The sequence below is a fragment of the Neltuma alba genome, unplaced genomic scaffold (assembly GCF_004799145.2).
Source record: "Neltuma alba isolate B1F8T4 unplaced genomic scaffold, ASM479914v2 tig00013514_pilon, whole genome shotgun sequence".
Lineage (NCBI taxonomy): Eukaryota > Viridiplantae > Streptophyta > Magnoliopsida > Fabales > Fabaceae > Neltuma > Neltuma alba.
This window is the reverse complement of record NW_021637736.1, coordinates 1-27,992: the sequence shown is the minus strand read 5'-3', so window position 1 is coordinate 27,992 and position 27,992 is coordinate 1. Positions and strand designations below refer to the sequence as shown.

General features: G+C 35.4%; 3 protein-coding genes, 1 non-coding gene and 2 pseudogenes across 4 annotated transcripts; 1 reads left to right on the top strand and 5 right to left on the bottom strand.

The window, feature by feature from the left end:
* Positions 1-1,850: 1,850 nt before the first annotated feature.
* LOC114737982 (uncharacterized) lies at positions 1,851-2,585 on the bottom strand. Its single transcript, XM_028925989.1, has one exon. The coding sequence runs from the start codon at positions 2,501-2,503 to the stop codon at positions 2,084-2,086; it is 420 nt and encodes a 139-aa protein (XP_028781822.1). The 5' UTR covers positions 2,504-2,585; the 3' UTR covers positions 1,851-2,083.
* Positions 2,586-3,240: 655 nt separating this feature from the next.
* TRNAT-UGU (transfer RNA threonine (anticodon UGU)) lies at positions 3,241-3,312 on the bottom strand. The gene has a single exon. It is a non-coding gene; the product is annotated as a tRNA-Thr (tRNA).
* A 2,490-nt stretch (positions 3,313-5,802) lies between these two features.
* On the bottom strand, positions 5,803-7,966 carry LOC114738006 (leucine-rich repeat receptor-like serine/threonine/tyrosine-protein kinase SOBIR1). The gene has a single exon (XM_028926021.1). The coding sequence runs from the start codon at positions 7,920-7,922 to the stop codon at positions 6,006-6,008; it is 1,917 nt and encodes a 638-aa protein (XP_028781854.1). The 5' UTR covers positions 7,923-7,966; the 3' UTR covers positions 5,803-6,005.
* Positions 7,967-9,630: 1,664 nt separating this feature from the next.
* Positions 9,631-10,830, top strand: LOC114737986 (uncharacterized; annotated as a pseudogene).
* Positions 10,831-15,940: 5,110 nt separating this feature from the next.
* On the bottom strand, positions 15,941-18,872 carry LOC114737985 (protein SIEVE ELEMENT OCCLUSION B-like; annotated as a pseudogene).
* Positions 18,873-26,536: 7,664 nt separating this feature from the next.
* Positions 26,537-27,930, bottom strand: LOC114738004 (protein SIEVE ELEMENT OCCLUSION A-like; the record flags this gene model as incomplete). The annotated part of the gene is given in 6 exon segments (XM_028926018.1): positions 26,537-26,782; positions 26,785-27,102; positions 27,105-27,354; positions 27,448-27,480; positions 27,483-27,773; positions 27,775-27,930. Coding segments are annotated over 6 exon segments (1,092 nt in total), but the record flags the coding sequence as incomplete, so codon positions are not given.
* Positions 27,931-27,992: the final 62 nt, after the last annotated feature.

The following is a 27,992-nucleotide window of genomic DNA, read 5'->3' as shown; positions in this document are numbered from 1 at the left end:
TTATGTTATAAAAAAAACATATTGTTAATTTTTATTCCAGACTTGTTATTTTACAATCAGAACTTGTTATTTCCAAATGTATTGTTGTTATCACCTGGAACAAAAGTAAATGAGTTAACTTATTATTTTTTTTGCATCATAATGTTAACAAAAATTTGTTGGCTCAATGGTCATTCTTATTTTGGGAAGCATTAGGTTGGGGGATCAAATCCCCCCAACCTCACTTCCCCACTATTTAAAAAAAAAACAGTTGCAAAAAAAAAAAAACAAAGGAAGGCCGCCGGAAGCGGCCGTCGGCGCCGGAGCTCTGGCGGCCGGTCGTCAACAGTGGCCGGAAGCGGCTGCCGGAGCTCCGGCGCTGGTGGCCGGATTCCGGTGAGGCAGTGGCTTTCTTTTAAAAAAAAATAAAATAAAGAGGGGTATTTTGGTAATTTGGTTATGATTTCATAATTACAATTTGAGACCGAGTCCCTCATGGTAATTTGACATATTCAGGTGACCATAGAGTGATTTTGCTAATTCGAGGGTCTTTATTTGTGATTCTCCCAATACAAATCAAATATAATATATTTTTTTCCCAGTCTCTCATTATACCGAACCAAAGAATGTGTTGCACGTACAAGTTTCAGCCACGTGATAGGAAGAGCGAGGCATATAAAAGGAAAGGCAATATGATTTTGATACACTACTGCCACCCCTTCCATTCGAATTTTTTCTTCGTTTTTCCGGTTAATTATAGGCGTCTAGCGCAAGAAGAAGGGCCTGTTCGGCTGTTCGCCCTGTCAATCCTCTAGGGCCCAAATAATTCAATTTTCTACCATGAACTATCTGTGTCAATGGATTGGTTCGATCCAAAACTTGAATTGATTTTTGTTATGAAGATCGATGAGATGGGTTTCACTGTATAGATTTGGAGATTGAATCATTATTTCCGGGGCAAAATCCACCAACTGCCCGCTTAGTGCCCACCGCAAATGAATTCGATCAGCCAAAGGGATGCGCAGAACATAAAAGTGAATTGATATGTAATATGACAAAGTCTTGGTTAAATTAACCCTTACATTGGTTTGTTAGCTTATGAGTATGGCCTACCTAATTAGAAATAGTACAAAGTTCAGCAATATAAAGGAGGCACCATACGAAGCTGGCACTGAGCATGCACAGCAGAACACAATATTGGAAGTCAAATAATCATGCATACTCCGTTTTTTCAGGGAATTCTTAAAACATAAGACATGGTTCACCCATCTGAAAAAAGGGTTTTCTATCATCGTTGGGCGGCCGCTGCTGCTTCTTCTAGCCTTGCCTAGGTTCTTGTTCTTTATTCAGCCATTATGCATTTTGAACCATAATTTATGAGTCAGGCCAACCAGATTCTCAACATCCAGTCTGGGTGATCAACTTCCAAACGTTTTACCAAGTCTATGCCAGCACCGTGAGCATAACAACATTTTAAACACGAAAAAAAGCAATAAACTACATCTACATAAGTGATAGAATGCACTCTCAAATACTGAAAATGTTAGTTCAACATCCTCTTAGTTTAAAGGCGTGTTATTAACAAAAAAACCCATCCATTTTCCACCAGATACTGAAACTCAAATTGGATGGAATCAACATTTTACTTGGGCACATTCCACAGCCTAAACTACTTCTTAGTATAGCTACTTCCATACTGTGTCTATATATGGAAATTCGTGGGTACCGCAGTGCAGCAAAAAGACTAACACACAAATCCGCCCAAATGGTTGAGTGCATAAAGAATTTTCCAGCCGAGGAATATGCACAATCCAATTTTAATCACAAACTACACAGGCATAGATCTGAGGCGAGTGCTCTACGTCGAATGGTGAATATTGATTCTCGTTGCTACTATATTGAAGAAATAAAGCGACACTTTAGCATAGAGAAAATAATGCTGAAATATCTCAAATTTATTGTCAATAACTTAGCCGGAAAAGGGAATAAATTATATTCAGAAAAAACAGCCCCAGAAAATTAAAAAAAAAAAAGAAAAGAAAAAGTGAAACAACCTTCCAATTAGTAGTTAGAACACAGTATAGTATGCACAGCGGACCATTCTTCAAGTCTTACGGCGGAGGCGCTTCCTAAGCTTCTTGTACTTGTGCTTATTCATTTTTCGCTTCCTCTTCCTCTTAACACTATCCGCCCAAATCGTCCGTGCTTCATCATCCTCAATTCGCGGAGTATCAGCCCCCCCAAAATTTTCGGACTCAGCCGAAACAACAGGATTGCAGCAAAACCCAAACGGGAAAGAGGGAAAAAATTGGAAGCCCAAGCTTTGAGAAGAATTCGGCTTGTAGTCCGAAAGACTCAAAAAGGAAGCTGCGCTGCTAGTGGGATCCGGTAAGCGTGTGCCCGGAAGGGTTTCGAGGGGGATTGGAGAATCAGTGCGTCTCAGAATTGTTGGCGGTTTAATAGCTGATAGTACTCTAAAAGATGGCGTTGAGTTTCTGGAGATCTTGTGTATCAGGCTAGCCATTTAAGCAGCGAATTTGAATAATTATAGACAAAGGTCGAAGGGAAGACGAAGGTCGAAGGATTTAGCTCAGAATTCGCAGACGCAATCAGTCGATCACCCCTTTTAATGAAGGTAAAATTCAGGAGCTAAGGGCAAAACCGACGCCGTATTTGTTACAGGCAAGCAGCAGGACGCCTCCAAGGGCCGGCCTGGAAAAAAATTGCAGCCCATCAAAGGGCGGATCATACTGTTTTACTCATTCACCAATTGTTTCAACCCAAAAAAAAAAAATTCATCTTCAACAAAAGAAAGGGAGAATTATCTAATGAATAATGATATAGTATTTGACCCAAAAAAAATCTAATGATATCGTATATATTATCAAAATTTTTACTTAAACGCGATAATCATATAGATCTTTCATATGATGACAAATCTCTAGTTTATATCTAGTTACATGATTATCTAATTAAAGTATAGATTTGTCATTTTTTTAATTGAAATATCTGATAGCAAAAATATCAAACATTACAACTTAATTTAATCCTTTCATTTATTTTCATTGAGTTCTTAAAGAGAATAGTTCTCATTTTATTTTTTTTCCCCAAAGTATCATCTTTCTGATCTTGTTTTTGAAAGTTGAAACGGAGATATACATAATGAAACAAAATGATGTTGCAGATGAGAATAATAATACGCTCGGGAAAAAAAGGGACAAGAATACAGAATACTGATGCTTCAGAAGAAGAAAAAAAAATTGCCCCCATGCAGGATCGAACTACAGACCTTCAGTTTACAAGACTGACGCTCTACCACTGAGCTATAGGGGCTGCTTGTCATGGCATTTGAAAATTGTTAAATTCCTCACCGTCAAACTTCGCTGGCCTCCGCCCTTTCCTATTATTATTACTGATAAAAGTCGATTTCTTTTTGTTTTTAATTTTTCCCCCTTCTTCTTTTACATGCGTGTTTTACGCACTGGATCATTCATTTCTTAGATCGGATTCAATCGGATGATTTCCCCCTTATTCGTAGACTCTTGCAGAGAGAAAGAGTTATGTTATGGCGATTAAATATTTTCTATACAGCTAATTTGACTTGTAAAGAGTATGAAAACGATGACAGACCCGACTAAAGTTTTCATCCCTCATTGGATTTTCTAACATACAATTTCTGCGGTAGGGCCTGCACAGCGACCCTTGTGATGTGCATTTTCAAACTGGGTACGTGTATGCGACGACGTCAATGGCCGTGAAGTCTACTCCCTCAGAAAGAAAGTTCGACGTAACTGCACATTGGGCATTAGGCCCCAAAAAAAAAAGAAAAAAAAGAACAGTCAACTTCTGATATTTATTTCACGACATTAAATGTGGCTTGCGATTTGGGAATTTGCCACTTGTATTTGTTGACCCATTGGTAAATGAAGTTTGACACAAACCTGCAAGAGTCTGTTCACCACCCTTCTGCTATTGCAAAGACTGAGACTGAGACAGAGAGCTACTCTTGTAGATTTCCTAGCCATTTGAGAACTTACACATATTTTCGTATGCAGACATGCTTTCTAGAACACAATAAATTTAACCTCCTTTTTCTCCATTGCATGGGCCTTATACACATTAGATTCATAATTTTCTGTCTTAAGAGATACTGGAGCAATCAACAATATGATGCTATTAACAAAAGAAACCTACCAACCAGCCTTTTGAGCCCCCAGTCCTTGATTTTCGCTTCATGAGCATCCATGTTAGAATATTTTGAAGCGGATGAGTTCTGTCATATGACTTGCTTGTTAATTTCTAATATTAGATTGGATTTTTTGTTCTGTCAGTGTGACATTATGCAGCAAGGAATAATTTCTCATTGAAACAGACACAAAAGTTGCTAGCTGCCACAGTAAAATCGTTTGATTAGCAAACCTCCTTCAATCATACAATAGGGTAAGTAGTGTTAAAGTTGAAACACAAATAGCCGTGCCAAATTAAGATCATTTCATGAGCCATGATTGTTATTTATATTATTCAGGTGTGATTCCACTCTATCAACAAATTTGACAGTGGGAAACAAATAAAGATTCAAAATAATGAGATATATGCGAGCACAAACATGAACCTAACTGAGCTTTTGCCTTCAGGAGGACAATGAAAACACATTTTGAAAATTCACCATAAGGACCTAAAATAAAAAGATGCCCACAATATAAGCCAATGCCAATCTAAAATTCATTGCAGAAGCTACTGGTATAAACTTCAGACAATATAACCGCATTTGGTAAATTAAAAACATCGAGAAAAATTAAAACGATCTTCCAAGACGAACAATTTGATTTTTTTTTTGGCTTTAAAATTAAAACAGAAAAATCTCTACATCAAACATCTCACTAATGAAATAAATGTCGTATCTCTCACATTTCGCAGTACATTGACCTAGCCTAGGAGCAAGATATATCTGTAACCCCAAATAACTTTAAAAATCCTCAGATTTTGAAGTCAGAGAAAATCACAAACCAAATCTGCTAGTATGTTACTTTTAATTTGCTTCACCCTATCGTGAATGGTAGTATAAGTTTATAGCAGAACGCTAATCCTTATAAGTCGGTGCCGGCAGAACTAGATAGACTGATACTATTAATTAGTAGTTTTGATTAATGGAAGATACTGAGAAGAGGAAGTGGAAGACTGACGAGTTGGTTCAAATTTGTCAATTGCTGGGGAGTTATCTCTCTCCCCATCTCCCGTATCTTCCTCCTTTTTTAGTTTTCCTTTTTCATCTTGTGTCAGATCGAACACTTTATTATTCTCAGTACCATACTTTTCAGAACTCAGGATGATGGGAACCAGGGGCCTTTACTAGTTTATTGTTCAGTGAATTATTATGTTTTGTGTTTTATGTTTTATTATGTGTCTTATGTTAACTGTTACAAGTGTCTAACGTTGGTTACATCATTGTTAGTTCTATATGAATAGGATAAGGAAGTTATTTTCAGTTTATGTACCATACTATAAATATCATACATGTATTCTGCCAAAAGGGGAGATGAATGAAAAGCAATATTCAGTTTGCCTTAAACTTCCTCTTCTCCTAGAATTTCAGATTCTGGTTCCAGGCTCTTTCCCCCTTATCTTTCTCTTTCTCTTCTCTTCCCCTTTCTTTCTGTCCTAACTCTCAAGACCTAGCACAGGAACATCCCTTTAGCTTCACTCTAGGAATATTCTGTCAGTTTTAGCACTCACAGACGCACCGAAAAAGTAAACACTCGAACTGCGAAGGGCTGTTTCTTGTTCTTAATCATAACAACGTCCAGATGAATTCTATAGAAAAGCTGGACAATACATGAACATCATTTTACCAGGATTTAGACATAGAAATATCTTACATTATGTAATCAGAAACTGTATATTTTACAGTGTCGTCTTACGTTTGACCCAACAAAACTACTAAAGGTAGACTAGCGTGATCATAGACACTTTATCACAAAAGCATTACATGCTATTATTCGACATTCTTCAGGAGCGTAGGAGCACTGTCAGTGTTTGATTTGGGACAACATGCATCTGATATCCTTACTGTTAGGCCTCTCCTTGGGATCATCAAGAGTACAAAAGCAAGCAATCTTGAGAACCAGAAGCATCTGCTCTTCATATCCATTGCCTAAGAGCTTTTCATCAATGGCCCTAGTAGGATTGGCTGAAGTCATCACATTCCTCATCCACTTCACCAAACTCAGCTCCTCTGTTTCCTGAAAGAACGCATCAGATGGAATCTTTCCCATCACCAAGATGCCAAGAACAACCCCAAAGCTGTATATGTCGCACTTGTCAGTGAATTTCATTGTTTGGTGATATTCTGGTGCTATGTAACCCATCGTTCCTGCCACATTTGAAGTTGAGACATGGGTATAAGCTTCTGGCATTGCTTTTGCAAGCCCAAAATCTGCAATTCGAGCTTCCATATCATCATCAAGAAGAATATTTCCGGGCTTGAGATCTCTGTGAATTATACGAGGAGTATGGTGCATGTGAAGGTACTCGAGGCCAGCTGCTACGCCAACTGTAATCTTGTGACGTGCTAACCAATCTAACTCTCTTACGCCTGCTTGAACTTGATTCAGCACATCTTGTAAGCTTCCGTTCTTCATGTACTCGTATACAAGGTAGTGGCAATCCGGCCTTGACACGTGAGCTAGCAGAGGTAGAAGGTTTCGATGTCGAATTTGACCAACCGTGTTGATCTCCGAGCGAATTTGACGCATTTTTTTGTTCAAAATCTTACTGTCTTCTTCAGACAGTTCGGCTGCATCTTTTGGAGGTTGCTTGACCTTCTTTATAGCAACAAGTTTGTTGCTTCCTGGCAATTCAGCCTTGTAAACTTCTCCACACCCACCTTTTCCAATGATTTCTAATGAACTCACTCCATCTTCTTTCTCCAGGAAAGCCAAGTCCTCTGCCTTTGCAATCAATGGACTATAAATTGCAGGGCCTGTGCTCTTCCCTCCTCCTTTGATCACAGCTACGGCCAACTTAAACAGCAAAGAAAATATTAACCCAGATATGCTCCCAGCGAATGCTCCTGCTAGGAATCCGAGAATCCACCCACCTAGTTTCCTCCTTTTTTCCTTGTGTTCGTGATGTTGCGCTGTTGGAGCTGGAGCTGGAGAAGCTTGAGCCCCTGAATGATTTGAATGGTTCCTACTGGATTTTGGAGCATGAGCAAAAGCTCCCTCACTTGTTGTTGGAGCTGAATTCTCAGCAAGGATGTATCTTCTGGGGATATCAGATGCTGAGTGTCCAAATCTCTTCATCAATGGCCCGGGAATTTCAAGGAAGTGATTCCCAGAAAAGTTGAACCGTTGGAGATTGCGAAATGAACGTATAGACGCCGGAATTCTCCCCGTGAAGAGATTGTCCGCCACGGAGAGACTTTCCAGGTTGGGGAAATACTTCAAGAAATTCAAATTCCCAGAAAATTTGTTGGAAGATATGTCAAGGACTCGAAGGCGAATGAGGGAGGACAATTCAGACGGGACCTCGCCGGAGAAGTGGTTGTTTCCGAGGTCAAGAACTTCCAGCTTCCGGCAGTCAACTATATGAGGTGGAATCTGGCTCGCGAGTTGGTTGCCCGAAAGAGAAAGCTCCTTGAGCTCAGAGAGACGCCCAATCGCTGGGGACAGGACACCATTAAGCTTCTTAGACTTGAAGATGATTCTGGTGATTCTGAGAGCATAGCTCTCATTACTGGAAAGCCTCCTCTCGCAGAAAACACCGTCGGTGTTACATGGGTGTGCGGTCAACGGGTGGAGTTGACCGTTGAAACCCAACTGCTTCTGAAAAGCCAAGAAAGCTTTGAGATCTGAAGGATCGATATCAATTTTGGCATGGATGATGAAGAGAAGGGAGAATAATGAAAAGAGTAAGAGGTGTGATTTTGCAGGAGGGAGAGCCATTAACAAAGGAAGATGAAGGCGAGGATAGGGGGAAGATGAGGCTGCTTCCTATGTGAGTGTTTGCTCGTTTGATAATTCTTATAGCGGCTAACCGTGTGGAATACTTGCAGCACTGGGCTCCACTGCTGGAATTTTTTTATCGAGCTGCCAATCGAGTGCTGAACGGGTCAAATGTCAAGGGCAAAGTTTATTGGTCCTCCTTATTACTTTCTTTTTTCATTTTTTTTAAATATACGCTATAATTTAATTCGAGGAGTCAACAAATTAAAGAAATGAAGGAGGTTGAATACAAATTTTAGCCTCTTAAATTTGTTGTTAATTTTGGTTTCTTAAATTTTTTTATTTAAAATATTAATCCTTATAATTTAATAAAAATTTTGATTATTTTGCTTTTTAAGCGACCAAAAAACTTATAGTTTGAAATTTGAGCTATCAAAACCAAAATCAATATAAATTTGAGAGATCAAATATTATATCAAACTAATAAACTATAAGTTAATATGGTAAACAATCTCATCCTTACAAGAAAGATAACACAAGTTTGAATATTAGGTAGAGTATCTATTGGGAAGGCTTTCTTTAACGCTCCTGACCCAACAGAACTTAATCTCAAGTCTAAAGTAATTTGAGGATATTCCGAGTTATACAAAAAAAAAAAATCTTTTTAAAGTATAGTAAAGGTGGATTCAGCACCTTAATTTTATTTTTCATGGTGTACCTAACATCATAATTTTATTTATGATGCATTCAGTACCTTAATCTTATTCTTCTGGTGCATCTAGCATTTTAGTGTTATTTTTTAGTGTCATTTAATACTAAATATTTAAAATGGTAGATGCATTTAAAATAAAATTAGGATGTTAAATGCCAAAAAAAAAAAAATCAGAGTGTTGGATGCATATAAAAAATAAAATGAGGGTAAGGGATCTAACTAAATCCTTTAAAGTATTAACTGATCTATAAGTCTTAACCTTCAACTTAGAATTTATTTGAAAGTAGAAAATGCATTGTATTTGGATCATTTGATTGATAATCTTGCTCAGTGCTATTGTACAAGTGGTAGTAACGTGCCCATCGGGGCTTTTGAAACACTTTCAAACTTCATTATACAACCGAGGCGTATAATTTACGCGTTTATTAGATTATACTAACTATTTTCAGGACTATTTATTTTAGCTATAATTTGTCTTTAAAGTATATATTGGCAGAAAGAAAAATATAGTAAGACTATCCTCTCAAGCCATTAATAGAATTGCTAAATCCTACTGGCAAAAAAACAAAACAAAACAAAAACCTTCAATAATGTAGCGGTACGAGGGTCCCAGAAAACTTCAATATCAGCGGTCACCCACAAGGCAAGCACATCAATGGTGCAGTTTGTTTTTCCGGAAAAACTGGTTAAAATTTTGTTTTTGAAAATTTAATTAGCTGAAAAAAAAACCTGAATTTAAACATGTGCAAGTATGATTAATAAGTGCAACATATCTTTTACTATGTGTAGCATATCTTTCATTGTGTGCTAGTGACTTGTGTATTGATAATTGTTACACATCATTAATGATATGTTGCATACAGCAGAAGATATGTTATGCTCATGAATTATAATCATACTTGCTCAAATTCAAATCTATTTAGCTAATTAAATTTTCAAACAGTGATTTTTTTACCAATTTTTTCTTTTTTTTGGGAAAATTAAAAAAAAGCGTTAATGACGGTCACTTTTTAACATAGTAAAGATAAAGATCGGCTCTTTAATATCATTTTTTGTTTTCAACCTATTAATACATGTTTTGCAAGATTTTATTAAATTTGTGTCAAAAAGTTGTTCAGCCAATTAATGCGCTTTATGTTTGTTTAATTTTTTTTTAAGAAAATACAACTTTTCATCCCTCAAATTTAGGACTATTTAGGTTTTGGTCCATGAAATTTAAGACCCGAGGTATTGGTCTCTGAAATTTACTCCGTTGCAAACATTAATCCTTGGGAGTCCCTCAAACATGAGTTGGCATAGACGGTATCAGTTATGGTGATTTGGCTTCTAACTTGGCCATATAACATGGGGAGCTGGATATCTTACTAGGAAAATTCAAAAAAACAAAAACAAAAAAAGAGGGAGACAGAAGGGCCTCTGTTCAAAATGACATAGAAGTTGTACCACTCCTTTCTTCTATTCCCAGAACTGCAAGTAACCTGTTCTGGTCTGGGTCGTTCATTCACAATTTTTCGCAGCGCACGTTGTCCATTTTAGTATAGGCATGTATATTTGGGTTTCTTGAAATATATGATTTGAAATTGTGAAACAGGGGGAAAGTTGCGTCGGTGGTGGCCAAGGCAATGAAAAATCCTCGAAGTGCTCTGTGCAAAACCTCTATTATGGCTGCTTCTGATATTTTCAAATCCTTTGGTGATAAATTGCTGGATCCCTCCACCTCTGATGCATTGGACAGCCTGGTGTGACTCCCTTTCCTTTCCCACGATCTTGCTTCCGTTTATTAATATTGTGAATGGATGGATTGCGGTTAACTGAGGGTCGAATCTTAACAGCTTCTGCAGCTGCTGCTAAAAGCGTCTCAGGACAAATGGTTTGTGTGTGAAGAAGCAGATAAGGCTCTGACCTCAATGGTGGCTTCAATAACCCCTCTTCCTGTACTTCAAAAATTACATGACATGACCTCACCATCAGGGGCTCGAAGAAATGGGGGAGTTTGGGTTGGGAGAGATGATCAAAGTGGCGGCTGATCTGCTGAATGATAGGCTACCGGAGATGAGAGAAGCTGCAAGAAGCGTTGCAACTTCTATGTACGAGGCGCTTACTGAAGGCGAGGAACAGAAGCTGGAGGCGTGGCATAACTTCTGCAGAGGCCCTTCTCTCTCTCTCTTTTTTAAATTTTTGCAGTCAGATATTTAACTCCTCATGCCATGTGGCCAAGTAAGAAGCCAAATGATCACAGTGACACCATTTGTGTCAACTCAGTAAAGTGTAATGGCATCTGACTTTCAAAAACTAACGTTTTGTGATGGAATAAATTTCAGACACCAATATCTCGGATCTCAAATTTCAAGGACTAAAACCTAAATGGATTTAAATTTGAGGGACAAAAAGTTGTATATCCCCTTTTTTTATCAAAGAATCTTGAAGCTGTTATGTTTTCTGTCGACGAGCATGACTTAACACTAATTATAAGTATACTCGTATCATATCGTGATAATTAGAGACTTATGTAGTGATATACATGTGTGTGACGCCCTTTTGTCTTGTTACAATGCATGTTTGGCATAGCCTTATGAAGCTTCACAGATCAGTTGAGAAAAAACTAATTGAATGAGAAAAAAAAGGATGCTTAACATGTTTTTAGCGGCAATTTGCTTTCTGAGTAAAAGGTATTTTAAAATTTTTTGCGAACAAAAGTGAAACTAAAGTTACGTCATTTTTTAAATTTGAATTTTCTGAAATTAAATTTTTAATATATTATTTATTCAAACCTTTTTAAAATTAATATTTTTTCATAAAAGTTTATCCAAATATAAATGACACATTACACTAATCAACTTCTATCTCAACTTTGATTTATTGAAATCACTTTTATATTAATATTAATCCAAACAAGCCAACTATATGAATATGGCATATATCGTGGGGAAAACAGAGGTACAGATTATCTTGCATTTGAGGTTATTGTTTTGTAAGAAAATGTTCCATAATTTCAGAAAATGAAGCTTAAGGGTTTTTTTTTTGGGGGGGAATGGCTTTGATTTTATTATCTTCAACTTAAAGCTTGTGTTGTACTTTTTTGGTAAAAAATAATTTTTAAATAAAAACAATAATCTATTATTGTTTTAAACTTTTCAACTTCATTTAAAATACGAAGTTTCTTTATCGTATTTTCTTCCAGAAAATGAAGCGATAACTTTTTCACTCTATTAAAAGGCTATTGTGTTTCTGAGTTGAGGATGCATGGTGCATTTCTTATGATAATTTTTTCGGTAATAAATAATAATAGCTACAAAATTTTAAAAAACTTGACTAGTACTTTACAGCAGTACATACGAAACAAAATAAAAGCTAGCCTGCTTTAAATAATGGACAGTGTTAGCAGTCTACTTGGCATGAGAGAAATGGTCTTTTTTTTTTTTAACTTTTTAAATTAAGTTTATTAAAATTTTTCTCAACTTTCTTTCCTTTCATTCTCTTTCCACCAAACATAGGGTTAAAGTTGGCTGTGTTTCCTTTTGATAAAGTTAGTAGGAGAAAACAGGTTTAACATAAGGTTATGAAGCAGGAGTCATCATCAATAATCCTCTTGATAATTATAAATTTGTGTAAGTAAAGGATGGCTAAATCCAATACAACAATGCATAGCCAAGTTAAGCTTTTTTGTAACACATACCAAACAAAAATGTCCAAAAGGATATTCCCAATGAACTTTTTTTTTTAAAAAAAAGCTCTCTAATTAATAGTGGTAAATAATATTCTCTTTGATTGATAATATAATAACTAATTTAACTAATTTTAATAAATTAAGAGAGTTAAATAAATAAATAAATTATAATAGATATGATATGATCTCCTTCAATTCAATGTTTACATATATAACACTATATTATATATTAACTTATAACTTATACAAATTAATTTAGAGCAAAATAATAAATAATAGAACTAAAAGTCTCATGTGTAAAATCAAATCACTAAAAATTAAATTCAATTCAAAAAAACAATGTGAATGTCCTGACGAGTGACGACGGCATATCACTGTCGCTAGGAAAAGATTGGTATTTTGGGGAGGTATGGGGATAAGTCAGTCAAATTAATTCACTACTTTTCAGTCTTAATAACAAGACTTCGTTTGTGTAGAATTATGACAGGAGGAAGTATTTTATTTGAACGCGTCGGCAGGGCGTAAATGGAACGGCCGGAGTAGAAGTGGGGTTCAAAAAATTGACGGAGGTGGAATAATCAAAGAATTTGATTGGTTTGAGAATTAAATTAGTTGGGTCAACACAACGCTCCTTTCCTCAGTCAACTCTTCAAGTCAACAAGTCTTTGTTGTAACCTAACTGGCCTTTGCATGAATTAAAATCGACCTCACTAATTTTAATAGGATTAGTGTCAAGTCGAAAATGATCTCTGCAGATTCTAAATTTATACTAAAATAGACCAAACTAAGTTTTAGCCTAATGGGTCGCGGAAGTCTGGAGTGTGAGCCTAAGATTGTCACAGAAACCCATGAATGGCTTTCTGAAAAAGAAGCAACCAGCACAGCACTAATTGGCCATCGTCCCCGACACCTGAGAAGAAAATTAAGAGAGGGAAACTATTCCGCAAGCTTTCCTTGAAGAGAGGCTGTGGATACGGCCCAGGGATGGGGAAGGATGGAGAGTCCGATCTCATGCGATGTTGGGGTATTATATTACTACACACTTTTTTCGTTACAAAAAATGTAAATTAAATAATTGACACATATTAAAACTAAATGAGTTGTTGCGTTTTTATTGAAGAGAGTTTAGTTGATGTGGTATACTGATTGTATCTAAGAATTTCTTGACGTCTTAGTTTTTTTAATGTGGATGAAAAAAATCAGAGTATATGTTATGTTTTGACAAAATTTGAGGTTAGTTTTTTTTGTTGCCAAAAGGTTAGTTGGATAGATATAATACTCCTCCGACTCTTAATACAGGACCTAATTATTGAGCTGATTTTGATCATAAATATAAGATTTATTTATCATATTTATCAATTTTTTTTAAAGTACTCTTATGGATACTCTTTCAACCATAATCCAATAGAAAATGGAGAAAGGATATTAATGAAGATAATTATGATATTTTAGGACAAGCATATCATGTTTTTTTTATAATTAACTAACTTATTTAACTTTCTTAATTTAATCAAACTAGTTAAATAGTTTTATATTAAGGATTAGAGGAGTATATTGGTTATTGTATGCAAATTTATTGGACAAATTTATTTATAATCTCGACTTTAGCAGGGTCATTTTTATCGTGTTATTGTGCTCATGATAATAAGTGTTTCTGCCATTCACAATTCTTACAATTTTTCGTGAAGAGCAAAATATTAAATATGAAATTGTTTTTTTCCTGCACGTGTCACACGACGAAGATATTTATGACTCATTCATCTCGCTCTATCAACCATAACATATTGATTATTACATTACAAGTAGTTTAGTGCTATGTGGTTGATCACTTTATAGCTTTGCTTTTTCGCTGTGGTATATAATAAAGAAAAATAAGGAAAAAGGCATCCATATTCGTATATTTTTTAAAGGAAAAAAAAGATGCAAATGCAAAATACAGATAATTACGTGGAAAGTTCATTTCTTTCTTGAACCGGGTCACATACCAGTCAACCAAAGCAACAAAAAGTCTAGCGTGCTTCCAAGGTTCAATGGTCTCATTTTATATTCATACCAAAGGCTAGACCCAACTTCATTCAACCTCTCTTATGAACCTTCTTAGTTATTACCTTGTATGTCCTCTCATTGCTAAATTAATAAATTGTCTGGTAAAAAACCACAGGCCTAATAGCTTGTAAAAAACTGATTGGATGAAAACTAAATCATGATTTTAAAAATAATTTTACGATATACAAAATAAATATGTAAATGAGTTTGTCTTAATTTGTGAATTTTTTCTTTTAAAAAGTACTTATTGGGATATCCAAACACCCTCTAAGTCTCAAAATAAGACTCATGGACTGTTTGAGTGGAAACCAATTATTATTTTAAAAGTAATTTTATCATATATGAAATAAATATGTTACATAAAAATTTTATCTCAATTTACTTGAAAACACTTTTTAAAATGTTTTTTTAGGTCAACCAAACATCCCTTAAAAGTCACAAAAAATTTATGTGTGAATCACGGTTAGTCTTTAAAGAAACGGGGGAAAAAGAATAAAAGATGAGTTAAAATAGAACAAGTTTTAGAAAAAAACTGAGAAAAAAATCACCCACTAAATTTTACTGGTAAAAATGATTTGATGAATTTTTGTATTACAAAAGGTATTGATGTTGTTTCTTTTTTTTGGGGTGGATACAGTCATTCTCTTATGAGAATCTCTATGAGAAGCATAATCCTATTTTGAATACTTTCTTAGTAGAGATTTGAATATTAATTTTTTGTGTTATAAAAGACTAGCCCTTCTACCCAAAAGCAGATTATAAAGAGTATGCATTCTACTATTTATTGTTTGCATATATATTACCTCTGATACTAAATATAAGAGCTAGTTGATTAATTTGAATATATTAAGAAAATAAATTAAATTAGTTATTTGTAATAAATAAGTGTTATCTTTTTTAAAATATTCCTACTAATCAAGCGTATTGGTTAGAACTACTATTATTAGAAGGACCACTTTAAAAAAAAAATACATAAATCTAAAAGACAAAATAAATTAAAATTTTATATTTAAAATTAAAATAAAAATTAAATAAAATCTTACATTAAATATGGAAACTATTATATGCCAACCACATGGTTTCGTTTTGGGCCCAGCGGCCGGGACCAACACTTCAGCTGTTTAACAAGAAAAAGATTTAACAAAAATAAAAATAAGATAATGTCATATTGTTTTATTCCCCTTCTGATGCAAGAACACCGCCTCGCTTGGCTTCAACAAGAATGGATCCTCTAAAGTTTAGTGTGAAAGAAACTACAACGAACATATATAAGGGTGGATTTAATATTTCTAAATAAAATTTACAATAGATAACGAGAAGAAGGCGTTGAGAAAGAATGAGAAAATAGTGAAAATGCACATTCCAAGTATTTTATTTCAGTACCAAACCTACACGCTTGGGGCCCTTAAAGCCAAACACACAAACATCATCCTTCTTCAACCTCACATCTTTATCATTCCTAGCTAACTACACCAACCACAACGATTCAAGCTCAGAATACTGCTCCCACTAGCTCTCAAACCAAGCACATTATTTCGCCAAGCAACATATATATATGTATATATAACGCCTTTATATAATGTTCTGTGCCTCTTACTCCACACAACAGCAATACATGAAGTACCTCTCCATTGGACGCCCACATTCAGCACACACCACATTCTCTGGAATTTCCTTAGTGCTGGCCGGAAGTATGAGGCGATAACAGTGCATTGGCTGGTGAAGCTGCTTTAGATATTCATTCATGGCTGGAATGAATCCTTCTCTTATTGCACTTTCCTTCCAATTCTTGATCTCTATCAGGCATGCTAGCACCGCGTCTCCCTTGGCTCTCGCCATTTCATGTGCTTCTCTGCAGAATATGGTCGACCCCTGATCACTGCGGTCGAAGCTCAGCACCGACATCACTTCACTTAAAATCTGGTCGTGCTCCACTGTTTTCCTGTGCTGTTGTTTTGGGTATAACATGCTCTCTAGTCTCCTCCAGAAGAACCATATGGATGTGACGTTCGGCCAGAAGTAGCTGAACTTTCTGGTGGCAAACGTGTTGATCATTCTTAGCATCCTCTCTTTGGTGTTGTTCTTCCCTACATAAACCATCTCCAATGACAGGTTGTTAGCTCTCGCCACACTCATTACAGTGCTTGTGAATGTTTGAATCCAATCAAGATCTTCACCTCCACACAGGCATATGTATTTCCTTTCTTTCATTTGGTACACAATTCAATCACAATAATATCTATACGTCAGTAAGAAGGTTGTTCTTCGAATTCAAGCCATCAGGTGAAGGTGTATGAAGACTTACCCACTGTAGGATCAATGCCATGAACAAGCAGCTCAAGGCTCCAGATTTCTGACTTCCACAAGGATTCTTCTGTCTCACGGGTAAAGGGAAAGGCCATGTTGCCCCAAATCCAGTACATGTGGAGGGCACTGGGAGAGCATAGCCTGCCTTTCAGATCAAGGGCCACTAAGATAGCTCTCTTTATGAAATTCCACGCCTCTCTGATATACTTTATCACATATGATTCAATAATCAGCGGGTCCCTCACCCTGTACCATGGCATTAATGCTTGTAAATGTTTAAACTTCTGTCGAGCCAAATCATTCCAGGTCGCTTTGTCCAAGACCGGAATCCACACCATTTCGTAGTACATCACAATCCTTGCTCTTGCATCTTTGTACAAGTTATCAATTATTATGATCTCTTCTTGTGAGAGATCAAGATCTGATATCAGCAGCAACACATGCTTCCTTCTCAGCACCTCGAGACTAACCTAAAATTTAACCAATGAAATGTTTTAGAATAATGATAGGGGTTTTAGATGCATATGTAGAACAGTAAAAGTACAGGAATTTAGAGCCAACCCTTGTTTTGGTAGAACCATCTACGAGAGGGGTGGATCTTCCTTGGCGTATATCAATGCCCTGAAAATTTTCATGCTGTCTACGTGGGCTGTCTCAAAAAGACGAACCAAATTGCGAAAGGCCTCGATGTGCCTCTTCTCATCTGCACTTCCATAGATATTCTTATAAACCATATTATGTTAATTCAGATTAAAGATTCTTGCACTAAAATGCTAATTCTGATATTCTCACCTATGTATTAGTAGCAGATGGCCAGTTGATTCTGAAGATGCTCATATATACTACTCATCTTATGTGCCAAGCTTGACAGTTCCCATTCCTCCGTGGGGGTTGATCCCTACCTATAATCATTATAACCATTAAAAAAAACAGAGCTTATTAGTCACTTCTTGATTAAAGTAAGGGAATGGAGTGTAAGAGCTTCCAAACTTACTCGTTCCTCAATCCTACAAGACTTGCAATCTGCGAAGAACAAGCCACGATACTTCGGATGGTCCAATAGGTGGTAACAGGAATATGAGCACTGGCATCGGATGTTGGAGGAGTGTCCTCTGAAATGTACTCAAAGGGTAGATCTTTGAACACGATGATACATCTAGTCACATCCAGAATCGCCTTCACTAGCTTGATCAGTGTATCAAATTGCTGCTTCAAATAGGCGTAGTTCCCTACGAGATCAAGGAGTTGCTTGAGCAGTGCCACAGATTTAGTAAGTGTATTTGTAGCACCCAATTGAGCAGCGAGCCAAAATTCTCCAAAGTTAACAGCGAAGGCTAATAAAGTTAGCACTACTTTTGCATGCCATGAAGAGCTAGACAACATGTTTAGGATCCCCATGGTTGTCATATGTACATCTCCACCTCTTTGGCACCGGTAACATAACTGCCAATGTACATTTATAGTCATGCAATCCGTTTTCACAGTAACTTTTCACTCTCCTACGTTCGTTTAGAGGCAGAAAATTAACGTTATTATCACACTGAATGGCGAGTTACAGAACTATTAATGCTTGTAGAAGTATTTTCATAGTAAGGGTATATACTTAAAGAAATTACCGTAGTCGTCAAGATAAGTATATATTATTTGCCCTCGGGAAAAGCAAGAAAAGAAAATAGGGGAGGGAAAATTGTCAGTTCTTTTTTTAGAAAATCCATTCAACCTTAACGATAGTAATAAATAAACATAACTTTGGTTAAAGTTTTGCATATTTTGGCATAAGAAAACAACCTCGCAGGAAATTTTGTATATGATAAAGGACAAGGTATCAAGCATGTCCAACTCAGCAAAAATAGCAGCCTTCTCCATAGGATCAGCATGTTCTCTTTTCCCCTATGAACAAAATACACCACACAGCTAGATGCTTAGTTTACTATTTGATTATAACACAGAAATGATAAAAATGGACATAAAAACACAAAATGGTAAATAATACATCAACATCACCATCAACGGCACTACCAATGACATTAATCAAGATTTCCTCTATGATTTGGAGAACAGGCTTGACATCAACTTCACGACCATCAGAGGCATGAGTGGCTTGAACTTGCTTCATCATAGCAGTGTTGTCCGAGGTTGAAAACATCCTACGTTGTCTTCTCTGCTTCATCTTACTGGGGGGAATCGCTGCCAGTTGGCGAGGGTGGTTGCTTGCCATATCGTCCTCAACACTTGATGTTATCAGAACACAGAATATAAGAAGTAGTGTTCGGTTTTTATATGTACGTGTGTGTGTGAGGTAGCCTCCTAAGGAGCAAGACTTGTATAATGAGAGGACGTGGAATAAAGTCTTATTGACCATGTACTTTGCTTGCAACTGGGTATAAAACAAAAGCAAAAGTGGCCTCTTGATTTGGACAAGATTATGCAGTTACAGTGCATGTTTATAGGTGGTATTTTTGTGTCTGTTATAGTGCGTCATCAGTGCATCAAGCATAAATACATATGCTTCCGTCCTAATAAATTTATGGATCCTCTCTATCTCTTCTACGGTAGACATTAATTATTTGAAAAGATCTGGGATTATGGGTCCACATAATATGGATTAGAGTTCTACTTTATAGGTAAATAGAGACAAAACAACAACAATAACAATAAGCCTTATCTTACAAAGTGGAGTCAGTTATATAAATCACACGATGCCTTTGTACGTTGTCAACAACCCAGTCCTTAGATATGTTGTTAACTAACGGGTTTCGTTCAATAACCTTATTGAGCATTCTTCTTAGTCTTCCTCTGCCCCTTTTTATGGAACTTCATACTATCTGATTTACCCTCCTCACCAGGGCCTCCAATGGCCTTCTTTGCATATGTCCAAACAGTCTTAAGTGGTGTTTAACCATTTTCTCTTGAATAGGTGCCACACCAACTCTTGCTTTAATATTTTCATTTTGAATATTATTTTTTCTTGTATGACCACACATTCATCTCAACATCTTCATTTCCTTTTATTGCCTAACATTCACCACCGTACAACATAGCTAGTCTTATAGTAACCTGATAAAATTTTCCTTTAAACTTCTCAGGTACCTTCTTATTGCAAATAACTCCTGTAGCTTTCGTCCACTTTAACTAGCTAGCTTGTATTCTGTGAGAAACGTTTTCATCAATTTCACCATTCTCATGTACAATAGATCCTAAGTATTTAAACTTTGATACTTGAGGAATGATTTAATCCCTCATCTTTACCTCCAAATCACCACTGCCTTGCCTCGTCTCAAAATTACAATGCATATATTCTGTTTTATTCCTACTCAAGCAAAAACCTTTCAACTCCAAAGTCTTTCTCCATAACTCTAATATAGATTAATATCTTCTTTTGATTCTGCCATGAAGACTATGCCATTTGTGAAGAGCATAGACTTAGGGATTCTTTCTTGAATAAGTTTGGTTAGTACGTCTAGAACAATTTTAAACAAGTAAGGACTCAAAGAAGATCCCTAACGTAGGCCAATCTTAATAGGGAAGTCTTTTGTTTTACCTCTAGGCATTCTTACACTAGTAGTTATCCTCTCATACATATCTTGTATGGCTTTGATATAAGCAATCCGTACACCTTTCTTTTCTGAAGCCTTTCGAAGTACTTCTCCTAGCACACAATCATAAGTTTTTTCAAGTCAATAAAAATCATATATAAATCCCTTCTTTTACTCCTATATCTTTTCATTAACCCTTTTTGTAAATATAGATTGCTTCAGTTGTAGATCTTCTTGGTATAAATCCAAATTGGTTCTCTGAAATAGAAGCCTCCAACCTCAACTTATGTTCAATCACTTTTTCCCACAACTTCATCATATGGCTCATAAGTTTTATCCCTTTATAGCTTGCATAGTTTCAAATGTCTCTTTTATTCTTGTAAATAGGAACTAAAACGCTTTTTCACTAACCATCCGGCATATTCTTGGAGCATAAAATTTCATTAAAAAGCTTTGTTAGCTACAATTTATCCTTATCGCCTAAACATTTCCAAATTTCAATAGGAATATTATCAGGCTCAACGGCTTTACTATTGTCTATTTTCTTGAGAGCTGCCTTAACCTCTCCGATGTGGATCTTGTAGTAAAAGGCCAAATTCGTATCATCTTCGCTAATTAGCAAGTCTTGTAAATTCTAAGTCGCACATTCACTTCCCTCATTAAACAACTTGTAAAAATAAGCCTCTTATTTGTCTTTAATATCACTATTAGTAACTAGAATTTTACCATCTTCATCCTTTATACATTTCATTTGGTTCAGATCTCTCTTTTTCCCCCCTTTTGCTTCGCAATCTTGTAAATATTTCTTTTCCCTACCTTTGTTCCTAACTCCTTATAAAACTTCTCATAAGCTTTAGTACGTGCTTCGCTCATTGTTCTCTTCATCTTTTTTTTTTTAGAGTCAAATGACACTTTTCTAGTTTTCTGTACTATTGCACACATATATGGCCTTAAAACAATCTCTTTTTGTTTGACTTTCTCTTGCACACTCTTATCCCACCAACAAGTCTCCTTATCTCTCTGACCACGACCTTTAGATTCTGTCAAAATTGCTTTAGCTACCAAACGAACCCTTATAACTATATCTTCCCACATTATGTTTGCATTTCCCTACAACTCCCAGATCCCTTCCTCCAAAAGAGTCCTTTTGAATAACTCCCGCTTCTCACTCTTTAACTGCCACCACTTAACCCTAGGTTTTACCACTTGATGATGCTTTTGTCTAATACTCTTGAAATGTTCATTAAGGATAAGTATTCTATGTTGGGCAGTCATCCCATCCCCAGTAATCATTTGCAATTAGTACACAGTCTTCTATCCGGATTCTTAACCAAAAAGAAATCAAGGCACTACTCTTGTATGTGATTAAATGCTCCTCTCACTTCTTAAAACAAGTGTCGACAATTTTGAGATTATATGTAAGAGAAAAGTCAAGAATATATTGTCTTCTATTGTTAAGCTCCCCAAAATCAAAACCACCATGAGCCCCACCAAATTGTCCTGCTTCCTTACCAACATGTCCATTAAGATCCTCACCGATCAAATTTTTTTTCTTCAAGTGGTATGTTTTGAACCAACCCCTCCATATCTTTCAAAAACTTATCTTTAAGATGTGCCTCTGTCACAACCTGAGGTGCATAGGTACTAATAATATTGATAGTATCCTTACCAACAATTATTTTAAAGATATTATTCTGTTCTCAAACCTTTTAACCTCCACCACATTCTTTTTTCATATTCTATCAACGATGATATCAATACCATTCCCTGCACTCATTTTTCTTGTGTAGCAAAGTTTACATCCTCCAAGTTCCATGGCAACTCCTCCTATTTAAATAGAGACAAAAGGTGAACAGTTTTTATTCAGTTGCGTGGTGCATGCCCCTTCAATAATATGCAGCGGACACCTGGAGCTTGGGGATATAATACTGAAAAGGAAGAGAAACATGGAGAAAAGAAAAAACTAAATAAAGAACAGGGAGCAAAATCTCAGTCCCGGCGGCCAATAGTCCTTCTTTCCTACGGCGACCTTAAAAGTGAAACTAAAGTTAAGTAATTTTTTTTAACTTCTGACTTCTGACTTCTAGTTTTTAAATTTGAATTTTCTGAAATTAAATTTTTAATATATTATTTATTCAAACTTTTTTAAAAATTAATTTTTTCAGAAAAGTTTATCCAAATATAAATGACATATTACCCTAATTAACTTTTATCTGTCATAAATAAAGAAGAAATAAAGAGAAGAATCATACAGAGGAAGAGAGGATCAACAAGAGAGAGTATTTCTCATTCCATTCAGATATGTTCAATACATTATACATGGCCTTTACTTATAGATACAGCTTTACACATTTGATAGAATCTACAGATTACATAATAATATGAGATAATTGTGGGATAGAGAGATAATATGAGATATTAGAGATTATAGGAGATATATGGACATCCACGAAGATATTATTATATTCATAACATTATCTTAATTTTGATTTATTAAAATCACATTTATATTAATATTAATCCAAACAAGCCAACTATATGAATATACTAGCATATATCATGGGGAAATTAGAGCTACAGATTATCTTGCATTTGATGTTTGTTTTGTAAGAAAATGTTCCATAATTAATGAGTGATGGTACCCACATTTTCTATGTTGGCATTTTAACAAATTAAAAGGGTTCTTAAGATCACACACCCCATTATTTCAGCGAGAAAGGCATTGGCTAATGGACAGGCTTTCCTTAATAGATAATGTTTTGCTGTTTTTTGTGTTTTTAGTGGTTGGTGTCGTAGTATAGTTTAATTTACTTTCTGGTTCGTGAGTTGTGTGTAGGTTACATTGATTTTTTTTTTGGGAAAGGTTTTGATTTTATTACCTTCAACTTAAAGCGTGTGTTGTACTTTTTTGGTTAAAAAAATTGAATAAAAAAATAATCTATTATTGTTTTAACTTTTCAACTTCATTTAAAATATTCCAGAAAATGAAGCGATAACTTTTTCAATCATTGTGTTTCTGAGTTGAGGATGCATGGTGCATTTCTTATGATAAATTTTGCGGTAATAAATAATAATAGCTACAATATTTTTTAAAAAATTGACTAATACTTTACAGCAGTATTAACGAAGTAAAATAAGAGCTAGCTTGTTTTAAAGAATAGACAGTGGTAGTGGTTCATATATAGAGAATTAAGGGTGACCAAGGGAATAATGTGTAATTTTGATTAGATATTTGTGTGCCCAATAAAATGTAAACTAGAGTTAGGGTTAGAAACAGGTCAAGTCAGGCTTCGTCCTTAATAGGTCAGACCTGTTTAGTTACCCAATAAAATGTAAACTAGAGTTAGAGGTAGAAAAAGGTCAAGTCAGGTTTCGTCCTTAATAGACCAGACCTGTTTAGTAACACACTGGCCTGTAATAGTCTTTTTGTTCTTGCCTAAGTCTGGCTTGTATAAAGGCTTGACCTAGCCTAAACCTGTTAAAAAAAATTTAATTTTAATATTTTCAAAACACATATGCTAATAAAAAAATATAAAATATACATACTACATAATAATTATTTTTTATCATTATCTTATATTTAAATTTTAATGTCATAAGTAGTATTTTAAATCTTAATTACAGTTAATATTATTAAAAACAAGTTATAATTATATATTAAAATTTAAAATAAAACTAGATATAAGTATAAAATAAAAAATAAAAATAAAATTAAAAAACAGGCCAGACTAGACTTGATAGGCCTAATAAGCTTTTCAAAAAGTCTAGTCTTGGCCCATTAGGTTAAATAGGCCATAAAAAAGGTCTGAGTTTTTTTCTGTTTTGAAATAGATCGCCAGGCCTATTTTCACCCCTAATTAGAGCAAAACACAAAAATACGCCATTGTGTAAAGCCACTATCTATGACACTTTAAGGTCTGTTTGGCATGAGACAAATGGTCATTCTTTTTTTTACTTTTTAAACCAGCTTTATTAAAAAAAATTTCTCTTCTCCCTTTCCTTCCATTCTCTTTACACCAAAATAGGGTTAAAGTTGGTTGTTTTTCTTTTGATAAAATTACTAGGAGAAAACGTGTTTAACATAAGGTTATGAAGTAGGAGTCATCATCAATAATCCTCTTGATAATTATAAATTTTTTTAAGCAAAGGATGGCTAAATCCAATACAACAATGCATAGCCAAGTTAAGCTCTTTTGTAACGCATACCAAACAAAAATGTCCAAAAGGAGATTCTCAAAGAACTTTAAAAAAAAAAAAAAAGACATATGGAGCTCTCTAATTAATAGTTGTAAATAATATTCTCTTTGATTGGTAATATAATAGCTAATTTAACTAATTTGAATAAATTAAAAGATTTAAATAAATCAATTAATTATAATAGATATGATATGGTCTCTTTAAAATTTTTTTAACATATATAACACTATATTATATATTAACTTATATAAATTAATTTAGAGCAAATAATAAATAATAGAATTAAAGTCTCACGTGTAAAATCAAGTCACCAAAAAGTTAAATTCAATTCACAAGATAGTATATATTAAAAGACAATATGAATGTGCTAACGACCCCATATCGTTGTCATTAGGAAAAATTGGTTTTTAAGGGAGGCGTGGGGGTAAGACAGTCAAGTTGATTTATTTTCTTTGAGCACATCGGCAGGGCGTAAATGGAACGGCCGGCGTAGAAGTGGCGTTCAAAAAAATTGATGGAGGTGGAATGATCAATGAATTTGATTGGTTTGAGAATGAAATTAGTTGGGTCAACACAACGCTCCTTTCCTCACTCAACTCTTCAAGTCAACAAGTCTTTGTTGTTATCTAACTGGTCTTTGCACGAATTAAACCAGACCAAACTAATTTTAATAGTATTAGTGTCGAGTCTAAAACAATTTACTAAAATAGACCAAACTAAAATTTACCCAAATGGGTCGCAGAAATCTGAAGTGCGGGCCTAGGTTTCTCACTCATGAACATTTGCTGCTACTCACAATTCTTACAATTTTGTCGTGACGATTAAAATATTAAATATGAAATCATTTTTTGCCGTACGTATCACACGACGAAGATATTCATGATTAATTCATCTTGCTCTATCAACCATAATGCTACTTCCAGTACATAATATAATATTTTATTTGATTTTTATTTTGGTTTTAAATATGAGACCCCAATCCACTTTATCTATTATATTTATTATTTTTTTAAGATAATCTTTCTACTAATGATAGTTCTAGTCAATACATTTGATTAGCAATGATATTTAAGAAAGATAACGTCTATTTATTACAAATAACTAACTTAATTTATTTCTTCAATCGTCTCAAATTAGTTAACTAGTTTCATATTGAGGAGTGGAGGTAGAATATTGATTATTACATTACAAGTAGTATACGTAGTGCTATATAGTTGATCACTTTATAGTTTTGCTTTTCACTCAGTGGTATTTCCACTTTAAATAATAAAGAAAAAGAAGGAAAAAAGGCATCCATATTCATTTATTTTTTAAAAGGAAAAAAGATGCAAATGCAAAACACAGATAATTACTTGGAAAGTTCATTTCTTTCTTCCCCTGAACTGGGTCACATATCAGTCAACAAAAGCAGCCCTGCAGGGCCGGGCCGTTTTCCCAGTACTAGAGAAGCATAATCCCATCTGGAATACTAAATTTGAACACTTTCTTAGTAGAGATTTGAATATTAATTTATTGTGTTATAAGAAATTAGCCCTTCCATCCAAAGGCAGGTTATAAGGAGCATGCCTTCTACTATTTATTGCTTATATATACATATATATACACACTATCTTTGGTTCTAAATATAAGAGTTAGTTGACTAATTTAAATAGATTAAAAAAATTAAGTTAGTTATTTGTAATAAATAGGTGTTACATTTCTTAAAATATTCTTGCTAATCAAATATATTAAGTAGAACTACTATTATTAGAAAAACTATCTTAGAAAAAATGCATAAATATGAGAGACAAGTGGATAGAAATCTTATATTTAGAATCAAAATAAAAATCAAACGAAATCTTATATTAAGTACGGGACCACCATTTCAGCTGTTTAACAAGAAAAAGATTTAACAAAAATAAAAAAAAGATGATGTCATACTGTTTTATTCCCCTTCTGATGCAAGAACACTGTCCACTTGGCTTCAACAAGAATGGATCCTCTCAGGTTTAAAGTTTGTGTGAAAGAAACTACAATGAACATATATTAAGGGTGGATTTAATATTTCTAAACAAAATTTAAAATAGATGACGAGAAGAAGGCGCTTAGAGAGAATGAGGAAATAGTGAAAATGCACACTTCAGGTATTTTATTTCAGTACCAAACGCTTAGAGCCCTTAAAACAAACACACGCAAACATCATCCTTCTTTAACTTCACATCTTCATCATTCATTCCTAGCTAACTACACCAACCACAACGATTCAAGCCCAGAATAGAGCTCCCACTAGCTCTCAAACCAAACACATTATTTCGCCAAGCAACATAGACACACACATATACATAACGCCTCTATATAATGTTCTCTGCCTCTCACTCCACACAACAGCGATACATGAAGTACCTCTCCATTGGACCCCACACTCAGCACACACCACCTGCTCTGGAATTCCCCCAGCGGTGCCTGGAAGTATGAGGCGATTACAGTGATGTGGCGACTGAAGCTGCTTCAGATATTCATTCATGGCCGGAATGAATCCATCTCTTGTTGCACTCTCCTTCCAATTCTCGAACTCTTTCAGGCATTTTAGTGCCGTCTCTCCCTTAGCTTTCGCCATTTCATGTGCTCCTCTGCAGAATATGGTCCACCCCTGATCGCTGCCGTCGAAGCTCAGCACCGACATCACTTCACTCATAATCTGGTCGTCCTCCACTTTTTTCCCGTGCTGTAGTTTGAGTATAACATGCTCTCCAATCTCGTCCAGAAGAACCATATGGACGTGACGTTCGGCCAGAAGTAGCTGAACTTTCTGGTGGCAAACGTGTTGATCATTCTCAACATCCTCTCTTTGGCGTTGTTCTTTCCTACATAAACCATCTCCAATGACAGGTTGTTAGCTCTCGCCACACTCATTGTAGTGCTTGTGAATGTTTGAATCCATTCAAGATCTTCACCTCCATACAGGCATATGTATTTGCTCTCTGCGATCTGGTACACATTCAATCACATTAATATCTATACGTCAGTAAAAAGGTTGTTCTTCGAATTCAAGCCATCAGGTGAAGGTGTATGGAGACTTACCCATTCTAGAACTGTAGGATCAATGCCATCAACACAAGCAGCTCAAGGCTCCAGACTTCTGACTTCCACAAGGATTCTTCTTTCTCACGAGTGAAGGGAAAGGCCAGGTTGCCCCAAATCCAGTACATGTGGAGGGCATTGGGAGAGCATAGCCTGCCGTTCGGATCAAGGGCCACTAAGATAGCCCTCTTTATGAAATTCCATACCTCTCTGATATACCTTATCACATATGATTCAATAATCAGGGGGTCCCTCACACTGTACCATGGCATTAATGCTTGCAAATGTTCAAACTTCTGTCGAGCCAAATCATTCCAGGTCGCTCTGTTCCACTACTGGAATCCACACCATTTCGTACTGTGTCTCAACCCTTGCTCTTGCATCTTTATACAAGTTATCAAGTATTATGATCTCTTCTTGTGAGAGATCAAGATCTGATATCAGCAGCAACACATGCTTCCTTCTCAGCACCTCGAGACTAACCTGAAATTCACCAATGAAATGTTTTAGAACAATAATAGCGTTTAAGATGCATATGTAGAATA

Bases quoted from the DNA above. Each gene is read 5' to 3' on its own strand.
- LOC114737982 (XM_028925989.1), bottom strand. From the start codon at position 2,503: ATGGCTAGCCTGATACACAAGATCTCCAGAAACTCAACGCCATCTTTT.
- LOC114738006 (XM_028926021.1), bottom strand. From the start codon at position 7,922: ATGGCTCTCCCTCCTGCAAAATCACACCTCTTACTCTTTTCATTATTC.